At 34.7% G+C, this 20,400-nt stretch overlaps 1 protein-coding gene across 2 annotated transcripts in view; it reads right to left on the reverse strand.

Moving 5' to 3' along the window:
• NUBPL (NUBP iron-sulfur cluster assembly factor, mitochondrial) overlaps nt 1-20,400 on the reverse strand; it is a 278,977-nt gene that overhangs the window by 30,920 nt on the left and 227,657 nt on the right. The window contains exons 9-11 of one of the 2 annotated variants that reach the window (XM_079127236.1): nt 9,671-9,791; nt 7,527-7,609; nt 121-330 (exon numbers count right to left, since the gene is read on the reverse strand). In XM_079127236.1, the coding sequence (XP_078983362.1) occupies nt 268-330; nt 7,527-7,609; nt 9,671-9,791 (267 nt within the window). In that variant the 3' untranslated portion in view covers nt 121-267. Of the gene's footprint in view, nt 1-120; nt 331-7,526; nt 7,610-9,670; nt 9,792-20,400 lie in introns of those variants that run through there. The other variant, XR_013761865.1, reaches the window with a different exon arrangement.

Here is a 20,400-nt window from a genome sequence, read left to right on the forward strand (position 1 = left end):
CATGCAGCTGACACACACACACACACACACACACACACAAAAATCCTAAGTATAGAAATTAGCATTGATATGTGAAAATTTTATTTGTGGGTCATAGCTTTATTTCTTTACAGCTTTATTTGCTATCAAATCTAAAACAAGACATTGTTTCCTTAGACTTAAAACAATCATGATTGCTATTATTTCTGCAGGTTCTATCACCACAGCACTCATTTCCAAAGTCTCCTATGATCAAGTATGAGGACAATTTCCAGGGGACATGGGGAATCATTCTGGAGGTGGTGGCAATCGTCTGACCACTTCCGTAGCAATCCTCAGGTAAGCTTTGGCCTGGAAAAGAACAAATCCATTTGTTCTACATTTCTTCCCAGTAGACACTGAATGACTCATGAACTGTTTGTCACTGCTGCCCTCTGTGTTTGATGGTATAAAGGTTGGCTGAGGAGGAAATTCAGGAGTGAGGAGATAATGCTGTGTACACTACAGGCAGGGCAGGGGAGAAAGGATTTTAGATTATGGGGGGGGGGTAATTATTTGGAAGGGGACTTTCTGAAAAAATATGTAGTACCAGCAATTACTGTTTTTCAAACTCTAATCCTAGTGTCAGAAAACTAGAAACCCAGGGTAGTTGTAGAAAAATTTCACCTTCCTCCTTTGACAAATAGATATCCTGAGTTGGATACTGCCAGAACTGCTTTGGCACAGAGGTCTTAGTCATCTTAAGGAGGATTATTTATCACCACCCTATGGTATGTATTTAGAAAGCATTTTCTTCATTCTAAGAATGGTTTGCAAAACCAGCAATGAGCACCTATGGGCTCTTTTACCTAGTGAATTTTGGGTGTCATCCTAGAATTTCTGGTTCAGTTGTTACACTCTTCATCACTGGGATCTCCAGTGCGGTGAATTACTAAGAGAAGCTCCTAAGCCACAGAGTGGGCCACAGACTAACCCAAAGCCCACATGTCCTAGTTAGAACAATGATCCTGATACTTGCATTTTACAAATTTTAAAAACTAATTGCCATGCAAATATTACTTACCTGCTCTACCTTCTTCATAAAAAGCAACTATAAAATATACAGTAAGATTTTCTAAAACTATTGATTTCTACATGGATATACTTACAGTTATGCACCTACTACTATTATCAGTGATAACAGCTAAATTTATTGAGTATTTAATATTTAGCAAGTATTTCATGTATTCTCATAGTTATCATAGGGGATAAATTTTTTCATTATTCCCATTTCATAGACAGGAAACCAAGACCCAGGAAGATGAAGAGTCTGTCTAGAGCATTACTGCAAGTAGATAATGAGCTGGACTTTGAACCTGGCTGACCAACCTCTCAGCCAGCACAGTAAAAAGATGTATTTGAGGTCTGTTTGTTGCACTAAGGATACTTCACACATATTCATTTTTAAAGATTGTCTAAGCCCTAAGAGCTGAATCACATTTATTTTTAAAATTTCATCTTAAAAGTTCTTTTAAAAAACCTTCCTAAACATGGATAAGTTAAGTGATTTTTTAATTTTTTTACTGAGTAATTACTATACCAGGTACTTCTACTTAATCATGTAAAACAAGTATCATGGGTTCAACTTAGTTGAAGAAACTGGGGGTTGTTTGCTCAAGGTCCTAATGTCAGCAGACTAGAAAACATTCACACTTGGATCCAACTCTCTCCAATGCCCAACTATTTTTGCTACACCATATATTAAGCAGTAAACTCATAACACAAGTAATTATAATCATAATGAATAGTCTAAAAATGGTTTCACATTATAGTTAATATAGAATCAATCATTTTGTTTTAAATGGAAATAACCTATACTTAAAAAGAAATATTTCTCTCAAATCTAATGTGCTAATTTTTACTCATCATCTTTACAAATACTTTTTTCCCCCAGTGCTGGGACTGAACCCACAGTACCGCAAATGCTAGGCAAGCACTCTACCACTGAGCACACCCCCTATTAATACCTTTATCTCCTACTAGTTTTTCAGGTATTTATGATGAAAATTTCAAGTTCACTAAGGCAAGCCAAGATAAGGACATCATTCTATAATCTCTAGTATTTATCTACAATAAATATAAACCTATATATAACCTATAGGTTATAAACCTATAAACCTATCAGAATCCCAAAAATTCCAGAACAATCAAATTTGACATATTTATCTTTTGCTTTTAGTGGATTGTCTTCAAGTTTAGACGTCCAATACATCACACTTAAGGCAGTAGACTGTCATTTGCTGAGAAACCTCTGAAAGCTCTTAGTTTAACAGCTTCAATTTCTGCAAAACTGTTGAGACTGAACTTTTCCAACCAAAGCTACATCATTTCAACAAATATATTTTGGCTCTTATTGCATGTAAAGGATTATGTTGGGAAATCTGTGGGATGTAAGGGAAGTAGAACAGCTTGAGGGTGAAGAATTGGGGGCTTAAAGTAAGACAGGCCAGGTTTGGAATCTTAGCTTCAGTACTTATTAGCTGAGGGGCCACTGGTGGGTTACTTAACCCTTCTAGACTCAGTTTCCACATCTGTAACATGGTTATAAAACACATCTATCTCAAAGGGCTTGGGAAATAGTAAGTGAAAATAAGGCATGTGGGATGCTGGCATAGAGGAGGCAAATAGGATTTATCAGGAGCTGCTGCTATTATTATCATACCCTGAGAAATTTGCGATCTCATTGAAGAGCTCATATGAGCATGCCCTTTGAGCACTTTTCCATCTGAGGAATAATTATGTTAAACCTCTCCTTTTTGTTTACTACATATCTAGCAAAAAGTCACACATGTCAGATGTAAACAATTTGACTGAGATTTCTCAAACTGTTAATGCTCTGTTCTTTCATCACCTGAACTCAACACATAAAATCAACCATTCCCTTCTACTCTAGGTCTCTTTATTAGGCCACCTAGAGGCACAGATATACATATAGAACCTATTTGTCTACTCTGTCATTAATAAGCAACAGGGGAGAAACCAATATGCAAGAAGTTTATGGAAGTTTTAGATATTTGAAGTTTTAATTTATCACAAATGGTCATTTCATATTAAGAATGTGAGGTGATAATTTAGAAATTATAAGATAATAAATTATAAGATAATATTTGTAAATCTTTACCACAAGTATCTTAAAGCACATCTTTCTGTATGCTGGGTTTTTTTTTGGGGGGGAGGGTACCGGGGATTGAACTCAGGGGCACTCATGACCACGGAGCCACATCCCTGGTTTTATTTTGTATTTTATTTAGAGACAGGGTCTCACTGAGTTGCTTAGCACCTCACTAAGTTGCTGAGGCTGGCTTTGAACTCATAATCCTCCTGCTTCAGTCTCCCCAGCCATTGGGGTTATAGTGTGTACCACCATACTCAGCTGTATGCTAATATTTTTACTTGATAAAAAGGATAAAGCCACAAAATTATGAGTCAATCATGGGCCCATTCCTTGTGTCCTGGTCTGAGCCCATGCAGTTGGGTTTCTACCTTCTGAGTAGCCCCTCCCTCCCGTCCTCTACTGGTTTCTCTGGCTGTTACACTACTCACATTTATAGTTTTCCTCCTTTCCCCTAGGTGGTGCACATACTCACAAGGTTTGGCCATTTGCTGGGTCAGTAGCAGCCTGTCAGTGCTTTTTAATTGGTGCTACAAGCCCTTCCAACTTTTCCAATGACAACTCAATTTCAATAAAATTCACACCTTTCAATTAATCAGTGCCTTTTTAGTGTTTGTCTCTTCTGAAAGCTAAATGTTGTTGGTAAAGTTAAGTCCTTAGTGCCTAAATTTTAAAGTATTTTGTAGGCAGAGAACTGAGAGTCCTGGTGCTGGAGGAGTGAATGATGGAATAGAAGGGAAGGTGGATTAAGAAGAAAGACAAAAAAACAAAAGACGAAACTTTACTGATAGTAATTTTGCCTACAGATTAACCTCTAAAAGCAAACAAAAAAGTGTCCAACTTAAGGGGCTAATGATTAAGAACTAATTTTACAGGTTCCATTCTATTAACTTTTGCAGAAGTTTATGTTGGCAAATAAATTCTCCCTCTAGTCTTTAAATGAAGGTGTGCAGGTAGAATGGGTTGAGCTTCCACCAATACCACAGGATCTATTGAAAGTGCTATGATTACTTTCTGGGAGTGAATTTCCATTTGAGTTTGTAGGGGAAAAGGAAAGAGGATTGTCAGCAGGCAAAATTCATCACATGACTAAATAGAAGGATCCAGATTCCAGGACTCAATTACAACTTCCTAACACTTAGGAGTTAACATCTTTAACACTGAAGCTGGGAACTCTGCCCTCATCTCATCTCATGATTCAAATTCTGCTGCTGTGATTTCAAATGCCATTGAGCAGTGACATTTGTCTGGTGTTATGTAAGGGGATGGGCATAAGTAGACTCAGCCCTTTAATAAAGGGAAGAGGAAAGACGTTTTGTGTCATGACATCTTAGATGGAAGTTTCAGAAGTTAATAAGTACAGCTGTATTCCAGTTGGCATTTTTTTCAAAGTATTTTCACATTATTATTTCATTTCATCCTCATTATGACAAATTTATAGATGGAGAGAAAGGTTCAAGAGTTTAGAGAAATTGCTTCAGGTTATACTTAGAAAGTGGCAAACTTGGTAATGAATCCCTATGCTGACTCAGATTTAGTCTTTTTCCTTGCATGCCAAGATCCCCTTTGAGAATATAACAAAAGTTCTTATCCAGTTCCCCAGAAAAATGCATCTTCACACATCTGGATTTAATTTCAGGGGATTCTCGGACCCACGCGAAGATCAGTGTTAGGCCCTGGGGCTGTGCATGCCAGTGCAACCCAAGGGGTAGAGTCTGCTTATCCTCTCCCCTGGAGCTCTGTGATACAATGATCAAGAGTTGAACTGAAAGTCAGCTTCTATATAACAGACAGACACTGCACTAACCTTGCAGTTATTAGGAGGTGAAACAGTCACTGCATTGGGAAGAGAATGCATGGGCCGTGTATCAGAGCTGATTGTGGAACTGGCTTTTAATACTATCTTAGACAAGGTTCCTTAATGTAAATGAACCTCTGCTTATTCATCTAAAATAATATAGATTATTTTACCTACCTCCCAAATATGCTATGAGAATCAAATAGAATAATGTATTCAGTACACTAAAGCACTGTACCAGTCTCTTAGAAGAAACTGAAGAAATAATAGCCATAATAGAGGACCCAGAAGGTGATATATTGGAAAGAAGCTAATATCTGAAAGGAACAGACTTGTCTTTAATCACATTTCACAATTTAATATCTCTGCAACCTTGGAAAATTATTTAAATTCTATATGCCTCAGGTTCCTCATCTGTAATATGGGGGCAATTTACACACTAAGTTTTTGCGAGGATTTGTGAGGATGGAAATAATGTAAAGGAAATGCCTGACAGTGTCTAGTACACTATAATCACCATTATTATTAAGAAGTTGAATAATAACAAATATCTGCAAACCTTGAGTAGGAAAGAGAACCAAGTACAAGGTACTATTATTTTTTTCTTTCTTATGCATGTCTAAATCTTAAAATTGATGTCTTCATATTCTTACATGAAATTCTTACCATTTTTACAATAACCTCACCAAATCAAAGTTGGCCTCAACTACAAAGGTTTAGGCTGTCCAACAACTCTAGAAATGTTACCCAGCAACAGTAAAATAATGGTCTAACATTTATAATATAGATCATATTGTAAAAATAATTTAACTCCAAAAAACTCCAAAAATTGTTGTTTAGACTTTAAAATCATCTTATCTTTGGATGACTGTTACAGGTTCTCTTATAACATTCCTCTAACTTCACTGCAATGGTTCCTGCTTTTGGAGAATTTCAAAGAAAAAAGCAATAATGAACGGGTAGGAAAATATTTAAAAATCAAAACCCATAGTTGAAATAAACTAGTAAGTAATTTTTCTTATTTATAAGGAATCACTATGGAATGTCTAAATAGTCTATTCTTGGGAAGCATTTGAAAGTGTGTAATTTTTTAAAAAATCCCTCAATTTTGGTATTTTTTATATACTGCATATATAAAACACACCTCTAGTAGTTGGGATTGCCAGACTTTAATTATGAAAGCGACAGTTACAATTTTGCTATCTGAAAGAATTCTACAAAAGACTAAAAAGGAATTTTTTTTTAATCTTTAAAGAATCTTTTTTTATTGTGGAATATAAAAAAGAACATAAAACATAAATTATAACTTTTCTAGTGGAAACATATGTAATCACCACCCAGACTAAGAACTACACTTGCTGGTACCTCTGAAATTCTCTAATTGTCCCACAAAGTAGCCACTGCCCTGACTTAATGGTGATCACATCTTTGGGTTGGTCTTCATTTTTAAAATTTGTTCTAATTAGTTACACATGACAGTAGAATACACTTTGGCACATCATACATAGAGTAAAATTTAATGTTCAATACCTAAAAGGCAGAGAAAAGAAAAACAATGATAACTGTTTTGCTGTATTTACTCGAAGACCATATTACCAGCAACTCAATCACCTGTGCCATAACAGCAGACCCTTAAGAAAGGAAAAATACCCCTGGGCCTCTGAAAGAGATAACTCAAAATGAATCAACTTTACTTATCCAAAATTCTTGGTGTAATTTCTTACTTTATTTATAGCTCCAACCAAGATGGTATCTTTTAGTTTTCAATTCACAGAAGATTAGACAAAGCAAATTAGAATGAAAAGAATAGTGACAATGAACAGAAGAAATAATAGTACTATAAGGTTATACCCATTAGCTAAGGGGGAAAACAACAAACTATTAGAAGAAGATTGATTGAGGCTGTTCAGGGAAGGGGCACAAAAACTACAACAAAATTGATGTACTAGTTGACAACTCAATTTCTAAAGTTAAATAGCAAGTACTATTTAGGACAGAGGAGATCCATTTGATTCATTTTATTTCTATTCTTAAAAGGTTAAAATAAAAGACTTTATCCTTAAACATTTTATATTTTGGCAACATTGAACATCTATCACCAATGATGTTGGTTAATGAAACATTACTAGTCTTTGCACTCCACCTCCCAATTATATTTATTTAAAAAAATGCAATGAACATCTCATTTCTAATGATTGCACACCCTTTATCTATCCAAGGTAACACTTTATTACATTAGCTTTCCTTCTCCCAACAATCAACTGGACTTGTAATACTGAAATTTAATGATCCTGAGCAATTAGATATTGCTAGCAAGCAAGATAAGAATTTTACAGACTCCTCTGTGTGTTCTTTATGAGAAAAATGGTTGGATGATGATTCTGTATAGGTGAATTTGTTGAGCTGACAGTTTAGAGCCAACATCAGCAGTCTGCCATATAAAACAGTGATTAACCTATTAAGATGCTCTGAAGAAGTTAACTAGACCTTGTTTATATATATGTCCTGTGAACAGATAAACTTGATCATCCCAATGTTGTTTATTAAAAAGTATATATTCTACAAAAAGTAATAAAAATATTTAAAACTATAACTTACCTCATCACTGTCAGGCTGTGAAAACACAACTGGCTGGCCAGTATCTGAAGTCTCCCTTATACTAGGGTGTAAGGGGATGTCTCCTGAAAGAGCCCACAAGACATTCTTTAGTTCCAGCAAGGTCTGTTAAAGGTGTTTGGAATTCTACTATTTGAACTTTGGAAAAAAATTAAATCTGAACAAAACTCATTTCAATTAAGCTGCATTATAACCACTCTTGAGTTAAGCTGAGTCATGACATCTTCAATTTGCTAAATCTCGGACAAAGGAATTTTTAAAAAATTAGGGGCAAAAAATTGCATGTGAGCACATGAAGGCTATGTGGCAGTCAACCAAGGGATGAAGCCTTGATTTGCTTTTCACTGGAGGTCTTTCGGCAAGGAATGGCTTAGGAAACATTTGTAAATGATTTCCCCCTGTTCTATCTGATAGTGAGTCATTACTCCACATAGCAAGAGGAAAAGATGCAGAGGCACAGTAGTCCAAACAAAGTACAACAAAATAACCTTTCTGATGTGGCAGATGAGTGAGCCAAGAGAAAGTAGGCCAATGTGTTTCTTCAGCTGTCTGCCTCTTTATCCCATAGAATCATCTTTCTTTTGCGATTTGCTAATCTATATAGCATTATATATGACTTATAAGTTTGAAGAGTTCTCAGGAAGTATATAATAAGAACCTCCAGTATATAGATAGTAGTTGGAGGGGTTACCTGATTTCAGTTACTCATTCCCAATCTCAACCTCTTTATAATTGAATCTGCTGCTTTAGTTCAAGGGGTACCCCTCTGGACTCTGTGACTGAATCAAAAGCGGGGAGATGGGTCCTGAGCTGGAACTCTAAATTATTTTTCCCATAACAATGTTAGACATGGCAGTCTGCAGAACTATCCAATTTTAGTGATCTGTAATCATTGTATCAGTGTTTCTGATACATTGTTAGATAACTGTACACTTGTGAGCCATTGGTTAAAATGTAATTTCCCAGTATGAGATTGCTTCTTTATGAGATGTTTCAAATTCTAAATAAATGACTTACAAAATTGCACCACTCATAAGTTAGGGAATTACAATATTGTCAATGTAATTCAATAATGTCACTATAATTACACATTTACTTTATGATATAAGTGAATGTCAATCTGTTATGTCATTATGCAGATTTGAAAAATTGAACCTTCTAGGTTAGTTAAATGAAAAACAGTTGCAGAATATAATTAGTGGCTATGATTATAGCAATGTATCAAAATATATCATTAGTATTCACCTGGTATTATAGTTGTTCCAATAGTGCAAATGTGTAATAACAATAACACATTTAACATTAACTCTTAGAAACTTAATTATAATAGAGAATGTTTTGAAATTCTTTGATCTCTAAGGGATCTTACTTTTTAACTACCTAAAACTAATAATTCATACCCTGTCTCCCTTATTTAGCATGTAATATCTGCCTTTGCCCAGAACAGAAACTCACTCACAATTAGAATATCAAAGTGTTTTTTTTTTTTTAAATTCCATTAAGTTGTGGATTTTTGAAAAATCATGTTTTACCCCAAGTGGGTTTTGCTCACTTAACACAATTGTTCTTCTTCTCACTAGTTCTAATCAATTCTTTAATTCAGGGCTGTGAATAGTGTATATAATATAAATTTCAGATGTCATATTTTATAGACATTAGCAAATACATAAAAAGATTATAGAGTAGAGGAAGAGGAAAGAGAGGAAGAAGGTAGTACTGGGCATTGAAATAGATCAATTGTTACATGGATTTATGAATATGTCCAAATGAGCCCCACAAATATGTCCAACTATAATACACTAATAAAAAAGAAAAAAGATTATAGAAGGCAGTAAATACTGTCATTCTAAAGCTGAAAAAATGACAAATACAGAAGTGATCAGGAAGGCATTTTTACTTATGCTTTAAGAACTGACACAGAAGTTGGATTTACCTCCCCATAGTTGGTAGAACAAATCTACTAAAAAAGTTGAAGAAAGGTTAACACACAGAATGGCACTGTACTAACATAATTTAAAACACAAAGCTGAAATCCACTCATTATTTTCTGTGACACTCTTGCCATGTCTCCACCCCACTTTCCCTTCTGCAAGTGCCACTGCAGAACTTAACCTAGAATAACTTACCTAGAACATCCAGATCAAGGGTCTGTGCTAACTTCCTTGCACCATCAGCACCAAAAATATGAGTTTTGTGTTTACACTTTGGACACTGGAAAACACTCATGTTTTGGACAAGACCAAGAACCTAGAATAACAAAACATATTGAAATTAAAATAAAATTATACCAGATTTTAATACATCATTTCAGCAAGTTTTTACTGAGTACCTTCTAGGTAGTGATACAATAGTGAGTTATAGACTCTACTCTCAAGGAACTCATAAGCCAGTGAGATATCAAGACATAGGTAATTAATACGGTGATAAGTGCTAAAAGTCATCGATAAACAGGGGCCACAAAAACTTCCTGGAAAGAATAAGAATTTCTGAGTGGCTTATAGACAATTGTTTCTTCAGGTTGTGGGTGGCAGGAGTGGGCAAGGCCTACAGCTGGAAATACAGGCAGAAGGAAAAGCACAGACCAAGGCAGCAAAATGTAACTATGTGAGCTCATATGGGCTGTAACCTAGTGTGTGGTCAAGACAGAAGATGGTTTGTTAAGGAAGGCCAGGGTCAGATGGTAGGGTGCCAAGTGCCATCTACATAATCTGGGACTTACTTATTTAGATACAAGAAACTACAAAGGTTTTTAAAGACAAAAAGATGATATCAAAGAGGTAATGCTACACAATCAGATTAGTCCTGATGACAATATGGAGAAAACAAGAGGGGACAAAGAGAGGAAAATAAATAGTTAAGAGGTTACCTCTGAGCTGGGGTTGTAGCCCAGTGGAGAGCACTAGCCTAGCATGTGTGAGGCACTGGGTTCAATCCTCAGCACCATGTAAAAATAAATAAAGGTATTGTGTTCATCTGCAACTTAAAAAAAAATTTTTTTTCAAAAGAAAAAGAGGTTGCCTGTGGGCAAAGTCTCATGGTCAATAATAGCTAACATATAACATATAACAACAACTAACAAACAGGCCCAAACAGTGTTTTTTTTACAGATCATATACTAGAATAAGTATTTTAAAGGGACTATCTTATTTACTTCTCACGGAAACTTTGAGTATTTTATCATCTCTGTTCTATCACTGAGAAAACTGAACTTGTCAGTTCTTATTAGAATGTTATTTTTTGAAACAAAATTTTGTAGTGATATAGAAAATTCTCATCTCTTTCTGGGTTTCTCTAGCTTCTGGCACAAAATAGATCCTTAATAGACATTCATTGAATAAATACACAGGCTCTGCAAATATAATCTGTATTCATGATCCTTTTAATCTTACTTTCTTATTGATGAGAAGCAGTGACTCTCTTCCAGAATAAGAATCAGAACACCACATCAGAGGCTTAGAAATAACAATGTCTGTATCATCCTATCAATTCCACCATAAGATCCTCACTGCAGAAGATTAGAGCATTTACATATAAAATGAAGAATAGCATTGGGAGTCCATAATGAAACAGACAAGAAGGTGATAAAATGTGTTATTTTTTTGGAAAGAGGAACAGAAAAGACTAAGGTTGCCCACAACACATATAAATGAAGATAAACAGTGAAAGACATTAATCTGTAGCAAAACATATTCCAAGCATCTAATATATATATCCTTTTGTTGATGCAAAGTATCACAAAAATAAATTACACTGTGTTTTGGTAATTCAGCACCAACTCTAGAAAGCTAGAAGAAAACGCAGCTTCTTATCAGAGCACTTATTTTTTTATTCATTATGTCCATATAATATACTCATTGCTTGGGCAGTTTTTCTGCCATTCATGTTAAATGTTATATATACCCTGATTGTAAGGCTTTCAACTTAAACATAAGAAATATCATTCAATAAAAGAGATCATGAAAAATATTTACAGACAGTGAAAAATCTAGGTAAGGCATATTTCATCCCGCAGAGAACAGGAAAAGCCTTCTTGCCTCGGAATTTCTTAGACTTCCAAAGACATAAGAGGCAAGAATATATCTGCAGTTTGTGTGATTTATTCCTCATTATCAAATTATTCTCTATGGATTGTATAAATAATCTTATATTCTCTACAGACTACATAAATGTCACAGACATAAAATATGAAACCACAACCAAACAATATTTAATGCACTCATTATATACCAGTAACCAGGTTAAACACAAATGCTAGCATACAGTGGTGAGCAAAACAGACTTGATGCTGGCCCCCTTGAACCTTGAGCTCTAACTGCAGAAATGGATCAAACAAAACACACTTATCTGGAAGCAAAGCACAGAGCATATGAGAGAGCAGAAAAGAGAAGACTCAATCGACTCTAGAAGTCAGAGAGGATTTCTTTAAGGCAACATTCAAACTCAAAGGTACAGGATAACTAGGCAAAAAACAGGAAAAGGGAAGAAAAGTATTCAAGACAGAAAGAGGGAGCACATATCTACCTTCAAGAAATTGAAAGGCCAGTCTTGAGGCCTTGGGGGTGTGGTGTGAGTGGGGTGATCAGGATGGCAGGTAGGGCTTGTGGGCCACATTCAGAGTCTGGGTTCTATAATGAGTAACAGAAGCCACTAAGGGTTTCAAGTAACAGAGGCCAAGGTAGTTGTAGTGGACTCACAACTATGTTCCCTTCTAAGATTAAAAAATAATAATAATAACGGAAAAATCTGTGTCTTTGTGTGTTTATTAAACAAACACAAATTCAGGGCTGTGTGCTCCAAAATCAACCATGGAGAGGTGATCATTTTTAGTGCTATCTAAAATATATCCAATTCTCCTCCTGGGAACAAGGTTAGGACTTTCCTCCTTACAATCAGGTGAGGACATGTAACTTATTTTGGCCAATAAAAGGTGAGCAGAAATGCCATATGTCACTTCCAGGCTTAAGTTTTAAGTGTTAATTTCTCATTATCTTTCCTTATCCTGGTGCCTGCAAGCTTCCAGATGGGAGCTGCTCTGTGAGTCTAGGTGCCAGAGTTAGAACAATACAGGGCAAATGTTGAAGCCAAACCACAATGGGCATGTAGCAAAAGAAAGGAAACTGGTGTGGTTTTAAACCACTGGAATTTAAGGATTGCTAACACACATGGCCTATCCCATCTTGGCTGATACAGAAGTATATAAAGAAAATATTAGAATTCCTATTTTATGATTTCCTTTTTAATTTCAAATTTTGTGTTTTATAATAAAAGTAAAATTAATTCAGTAATATATGTATATCATAGACTATATATATATGCATGTATATATAACAAATATTCATATATTGGGATATATGCTCAAGCATCATTTACTGTTAAGGATTCATAATCAAAAAGTTAGGAGATAAAGAACCTCTGTATGTTTGAGAGCCAGAGTTTTAGACAACAACATTTGGTTCTATTATGGCTAATATGTAACTTCTTTCAGTTCAAGGATAAATGCCCCAGTAATGCTTCCTTAGTCATCTTGAATAAACTAATTCCACTTAACTCTAGAATTTCTCATTGTAAGAATGTCTCAGATGTATATCACTTCACTTGATTAAAAAACTGGTTGTGATGAAACACCAATTTATAAAGGAGATAATATAGCACTGCATGTTAACTGCATATTCACATGGAAAATAATGAATCTTAACCCACTACTCACCACATACACAAAAATTAATTCCAGGTGAATGTAGAGTCAAATGTAAAAACGTAAAACAATAACACTTTTAGAAGAAAATAGGTAGAGGCAGGCATAGAACTATAGAAAAAAAAAAAAACACTGAACATCAACTCAACGTTTTATTAACTAGAACTTCATTAACAGAGTGAAAAGGCAAGCCACAGAGCAGGAGATGGTTTTACCTGAAATATTTAAGTATATAAAGAACTCTTCTAAATCAATAAGGAAGAGTCAAACAATACAATAAAAATCAGACACGAGACTTAATAAGCACTCCATAAAAAAGGATATCCAAAGTATATTCATGCTTAAGAAAACTTGGAATGGAACCACCCATTTGACCCAGCTAGCCCACTCCTCGGTTTATACCCAAAGGACTTAAAATCAGCATACTACAATGACTCAGCCACATCAATGTTTACAGCAGTTCAATTCATAATAAAAAAACTGTGGAACCAACTAGATACCTTTCAACAGATGAATGGACAAAGAAAATGTGGTACATATACACAATGGAATATTATTCAGTCTTAAAGAAGAATGAAATTTTGGCATTTGCTGGTAAATGAATGGAACTGGAGAATATCATGCTACGTCAAAGAAGTCAATCCCCCCCAAAACCAAAGGCCAAATGTTTTCTCTGATAAGTGGATGCTGATTCATATTGGGGGAATGTATAGGGAAGAATGAAGGAACTTTGGATTGTACAGAGGGGAGTAAGCAGAGTGGTGGGGCGGGTAGGGATGGGAAATAATTTCTAAAAATATTTATCACTGTCAAAAAATGAAAAAAAATATGTAAATAAAAGTAAAATAAAGTAAAACAAAGTACATTAATGCTTGAGACTGGCTTTCAAAAGATGAATGTCAGTATAACAAATACAAAAACAAACACCAAATGTTGATGAGGGTGTGCTCATTTTTCAAGTGGATTGTTTGCTATTGATCTGAGTTACTTATGTAATTTGGATACTAATACCTTATAAAATGTATGGTTTGCAAATACTTTCACCCATAGATTATCTGTACCCTGCTAATTGTTTCCTTGGTTGTGCAGATGTGATCATATTTGTCTATTTTACATTTGGTGCCCATGCTTTTGGGTTCATCTCCAAAAGATCACTGGTCAGAATGACATCAGAGAGCTTTTCCCTCATGGTTTCTTCTAACAATTTTCAAGTTTCAAGTCTTACATTTAAGTCTTGGAGCCATTTTGAGTTACTTTTGTATACACTGTGAGATAAGGGTCTAATTTCATCCTGCATGTGAATATTCAGTTGTACCATTTACTGGAGGGACTATACTTTCCCCCATGTGTATTCTTAGCACTTTTGTCAAAAAACAATTGGCCATAAATGCATAGAATTACTTCTTGGATGTCTATTCTACTTCTTGAATACAAACAACGTATATGTTCACTTTGTAAAAATTTATTGTGCTATGCACCTAGAGTTTGCACCTTTTAACTAGGTAAATCATAGTTCAATAAAAATTTGCTTACATAAAGAGGTAGCCATGAGAAGAATGGTATAAAGCAATAGAAGAAATAACTAAAACAATGGTATTACTCATCTCGTATACCTGCACACAAAAATAACATCTGATTTACATAGAAAATACTCTAACAAGAAAGTAGCAGTAAAGTTAAGATTAGCTGCTTGGGAGAAACAGTCTCCTGTTCTTCCTAACTAACACTACAATGAAAGACTTGAAACAAAAGTCTAATACCAGAGAAGCTGTGAAATGATAAGGTTATAGACCTGCAACATCCAATCAGATAATCATTTGTCTCCTGGGGTTACTAACCACTTGAATTGTGGCTGGTTAGAATTGAGATGTGTTGTAAGTATAAAATACACACTGAATATCAATGGCAGTATGAGTAAAAACATGTAAAATATCTCAATTTTTTTAAGTTTATAAGTTTTATTTTCAATATTATTGGTCAAAGAATATCATGAACACACACAAAAAGCATACTCAAATCTTAAGTGTATGGCTGAATGAACTTAATAAAGTACAACCATGTTACTAAAATCCTGCTAAGAAATAAAACATTATTGATTGTATCCTTTGCTGAGAAAAAGCTTTTTAGCTGGGGATATAGCACAGTTGGCAGAGTGCTGGTCTCACAAGCACAAGGCCCTGGGTTCAATCCCCAGCACCACACACACACACAAAAAAAAAAAAAAAAAAAAAAAAAGCTTTTTAGTTTGAGTCCATCCCATCTATTGATTCTTGTTTTGAATTCTTATGCTTTGAGAGTCTTGTTAAGAAAGTCTGATCTGAAGCCAACATGATGAAGATTTGGGCCTACTTTGTCTTCTATTTAGTGCAGAGTCTCTGGTCTAATTCCTAAGTCCTTGATCCATTTTGAGTTGAGTTTTGTGCAGGGTGAGAGATAGAGGTTTAATTTCATTTTGCTGCATATGGATTTCCAGTTTTCCTAGCACCATTTGTTGAACAGGCTATCTTTTCTCCATTATATGTTTTTGTTTCCTTTGTCTCATATTAAGTAACTGTATTCATGTGGGTTTGTCTCTGTGTCTTCTATTCTCTACCATTGGTCTGCCTATCTATTTTGATGCCAATACCATGCCGTTTTTGTTACTATTGCTCTGTAGTATAGTTTAAAGTCTGGTATTGTGATACCTCCTGCTTTACTTTTCCTGCTCAGGATTGTTTTGGCTATTCAAGGTCTCTTATTCTTCCAGATAATGTGAAAAGAGAGCCTACAGAGTGGGAGAAAATCTTTTCCACATGCACTTCAGATAGAGTACTAATCTCCAAAATTTATAAAGGACTTACAAAACTTTACACCAAAAATACAAAGAACTCAATCAATAAATGGGCCAAGGAACTGGACAGACACTTTACAGAAGAAGACATACAGGAATTAATAAAAATATGAAAAAGTGTTCAACATCTCTAGTAATTAGAGAAATGCAAATTAAAACTACCCTAAGATTTCATCTTACTCCAATTAGAATGGCTATTATCAAGAACACAAACAATAATAGATGTTGGCATGGATGTGGGGGAAAAGGCACACTTTTACACTGCTGGTGGAGTTGCAAATTGGTGCAGTCATTCTGGAAAGCAGTATGGAGATTCCTCAGAAAGCTTGGAATGGAATCACCTTTTGACCCAGTTATCCCACTCCTCAGTTTATACCCGAAGGACCTAAAATTAGCATACTCCAGTAACACAGTCACATCAATGCTTACAGCAGCTTAATTTACAATAGCTAGATTGTGAAACCAACCTAGATGCCCTTCAACAGATGAATGGATAAAGAAACTGGCATATATACACAATGGAATATTATCCAGCCACAAAGAAGAATAATATTATGACATTTGCAGATAAATGGATGGAACCGGAGAATATCATGCTAAGTGAAATAAGTCAATCCCAAAAGACCAAAGGCCAAATGTTTTCCCTGATAAGTAGATGATGATATATAATGGGGGAGGGGAGTGGGGGGTGAGAGAAGAATGGAGGAACTTTAGATCACATAGAGGGAAATGAGAGGGAGGAGTATGAAAAATGGTGACTGAGACAGACATTATTACCCTATGTGCATGTATGATTACATGCATGGTATGAATCTACACTGTGCACAACCATAGAAATAAAATGATGTACCCCATTTGTGTACAATGAATCAAAATTCAGTCTGTAAAAAATTTAAAAAATTAAAAATAAATTAAAAAAGAAAACATTGCCAGCACCCTAGAAGTTTTCTTGTTATCCTTGAAAATACTTCCCAAAAGGTATATATGCTAACCTGATTTCTAACACCATAAATTAATTTTATCTGGTCTTGAACTTGACATGAATGCAATCATGCAACGTATTCTTCTGTATACATGTGATTTATCCAGCTAAATTATTATATGTAGTTCATTTTCATTGAGTTCCCAAATTTCATAATCCATTCTCCTATGGGATCATTTGGGTTATTTTCAGGCTTTGGATATTATAAATAATGCTTCTATGAATGTTTTTATATGTCCTTTCATCAGGGGTTGGGTATTAAGTTATACCCAAGCTGTCCTTTCCACTATGGTTGTAATTTGCATTGCCATAATTATTAATGAAATTGAATTTATTTTAAAATTTATTGGTCATTTTCATGTTATCTTCTGTAAAGTGCCTGATTAGGTGTCTTGTCTATTTTCTTCTGTTTTCAGGTGCCTAATTTCACCCATTTTCTTGTTTTTTATTTTTACTTTTAAAAACATGGCTACTAAAAATTTATAAGTTATATTTATATACAATCTATTTTGATAGTCATCCTATTTAAAGTTTCAAAGTCCTAAAGATGTCCAAAAATATTTTATCAGGTTCTGTAATTTATTATAAATATTTTAAAACGTTTACTTTCAAGAATACTCAAGACAGATTAAACTATCAAGTTTCTTTGCTTTTAGCTGGAATCACATCAACGAAGAATGATAGTGCTCTTATGCAGTTATCTCATTCTGTGCAGAAGCTCATACAACAGTTATATACATGAAACTCCATGTATAGTTGTACAGACATACATATGCATATATTATGTATCCTATATTTAGTTAATTAAAAAAGAGAAATTAGTTAGTAAGTAACACATGCAGACTGTGTGGCAAACAGCTCTTTCAAAATAGGGTGAGCTGGAGAAAAACCTAAAAGAAAAGTGTGAGCATTAAAAAGCTTAGAAAACACTGCTCTTATTCATTTAAGAGCAATCCTCTATAATCACTGAGGTTTTGAATGAGGGAAACTAATAAACTAAGGAAGAACATTAGAATATTCATATTCCAATTTTGTTCATAAAATTTTTTCTCTCTTAAATAGGAAAGAATTCATTTCTACATGGCCCCCACCAAAAGTCTTACATTTTATGAATAGTTTATGTATTGTTAAGCTGTTTGTTTATTGTAGAGCTATTGTGTATATCCTTTGATAGCAGAAACATTACAGAACAGACGCTTTGCTATAGCTTAATTTACATAATGCCATTGAGATGCAGCTGTAAGCATGCTCAATCATTTTTTAATGCCTCATCAAAGTATAAGCTCCTTTTTTCTTTTTACCTCAGCTGATTTTACTGAAAGAAAGCTAACATCAGCCACCACAAACATTTTATATATTATTCTTATGTTATTTCAATCCATCATTGGCTCAGAAGGGTACTTCTTTTATTAACTTTTTAAAAATTAACTCTCTTGAAATATCAACATTGGTCTGAATATTGGATTTTTGTGTCTAAATGTACTGAATTAAGTAGGCTAAAAAGGCCCCAATTTTAATTTCTTCTTGGCATTTTAAACGCAGATTCAGGTAAGTAACAAGCAAGATTTTCAGGCTACTATATAATTCAATTTCTCAAGGTTACAATCAGGTTAAATGCTTGCTGGTTGGAAACTGTCATAAAGATTAAAAGCTATGTTTCAAGAAAAAGTAAGGTGGAAAAACTCATTGTTAAGTAGAGAATGAATAATAATAAATGAAAAAGATTAGATTCATAAGGGCTTTTCAGTTTTCCATTAGCCTTGAACCAGTTTTTGGAAGATACCTGAAGCATTTCTACAAATATTATAATTTTAAAAATGAGACATGTGTTCTTGTTTTCTCTTTCAGAAGAAGTGGTCTGACCTGGAAAGAACAACAGTAGGGAGGCATGCATCCATGTTCCTCTCAGGGACCAACTAAGTAGCTGTGGGACCATGAGATACAACTAAACTTCTCTATTCCTTGAATTCTTAATTTCTAAAATGAGGATTATAATGATCTCTAAAGTCTACCACTATAACAATGACATTCAGAGCTACCATTTATAGTACTAGGTACTGAGGTCATGCTACATACTGCAAATATGTGCCACAATGACCAATGAGATGGGTATTGCCATCTTTATTTCATGGAAGGTAACAGTGAAGCTAAATTATTTATTCAAGGTTACACTATAAATAAAAAAAAAAAAAAAAGCCAAAATCCAAACTATTTAGGTTACTGGTTTGTATGTGGAAGTCACCAAAAAGATGAAAATGGATGAGGATTTTGTGCATGGAATTAGGTAGCCTGAGACAATGAATGTCAACATGGTTTAGTAACATAATTTAACATAATAATTAAGAGCACAGTTGCAGGGAAGTCCAGATTAGAACCATCAACTTGCTACTCGGTGCCACAGCCAAGCCTTGAACTTCACCCTCTTCTCCAAGATCCTGAGCATGAAACTCCCTTCCCCTTAATCCTTGCTATACTCTCTGGCTGTCAACAAAATCTATTGATCCTTAATTCCTCTCCATTTTTTAATCCATCATTTTCCTGCTTAACTGAATAACTGGAACCCCAATGATAAGCAAATATAATGAAGACTCCTCCTATATCCTAGAATGTCTCACCCTGTGATATTCCATGGTGCCTACAGTACTAAACTTGAACTCTGGATTATCCACAGAAATTACAGTTAAGAATGTGGGGTCTAAGGGTCAGAGTCATATCTCAGTGGTACAGTAATTTGTCCAGCAAGTGAGCTCAATTTCCAGCAACCCCACCCCCACCCTTTAGAAAGGTGGCTTTAGAAAGCAGCAGGCTACTTGGTATAGGAGCCCACTGGCCCTCTAAATAGATAGTTAAATTTATGTGAGTATATAATCTGCAAGATGGAGGAAATAATATACTCTACCTCATAAGGTTTTTGCAAGGATGAGTTTAATTAATCTAAATCACATAAAAGAGCATCCAAGTTTAAAGCACATATGAACTGAGAGATCCTGTGGCAAGACACAGATGAACATACATCTTCATCTCTAAGAAGTAATTATGGCTAAGACGCAGAATGCTATCTGGTCTTATAAAAGTTATCACTGAAGAAAGTCATTTTTTTAAAACTTGTAGAATTACCCAATTGTGAAGAAAGAAGCCACACATGGTATATCATAGGCAAACCAGTTAAAATGTATTCCTATAAAGAATTTAGACAGTATCTTGTAAGGCCTCCAAAGGTAATACAGAAAGATTCTTTAAATATATCTGCATTAGTTTGTTTTTCATTGCTTTAACAAAATACCTAAGGTAGGATAACATTTTAAAGAAAAGAGGTTTATTCAGCTCATAGTTATGAAGATTAAAGGGC

This window comes from Sciurus vulgaris (assembly GCF_902686455.1).
Source record: "Sciurus vulgaris genome assembly, chromosome: 2".
Taxonomy (NCBI): domain Eukaryota; kingdom Metazoa; phylum Chordata; class Mammalia; order Rodentia; family Sciuridae; genus Sciurus; species Sciurus vulgaris.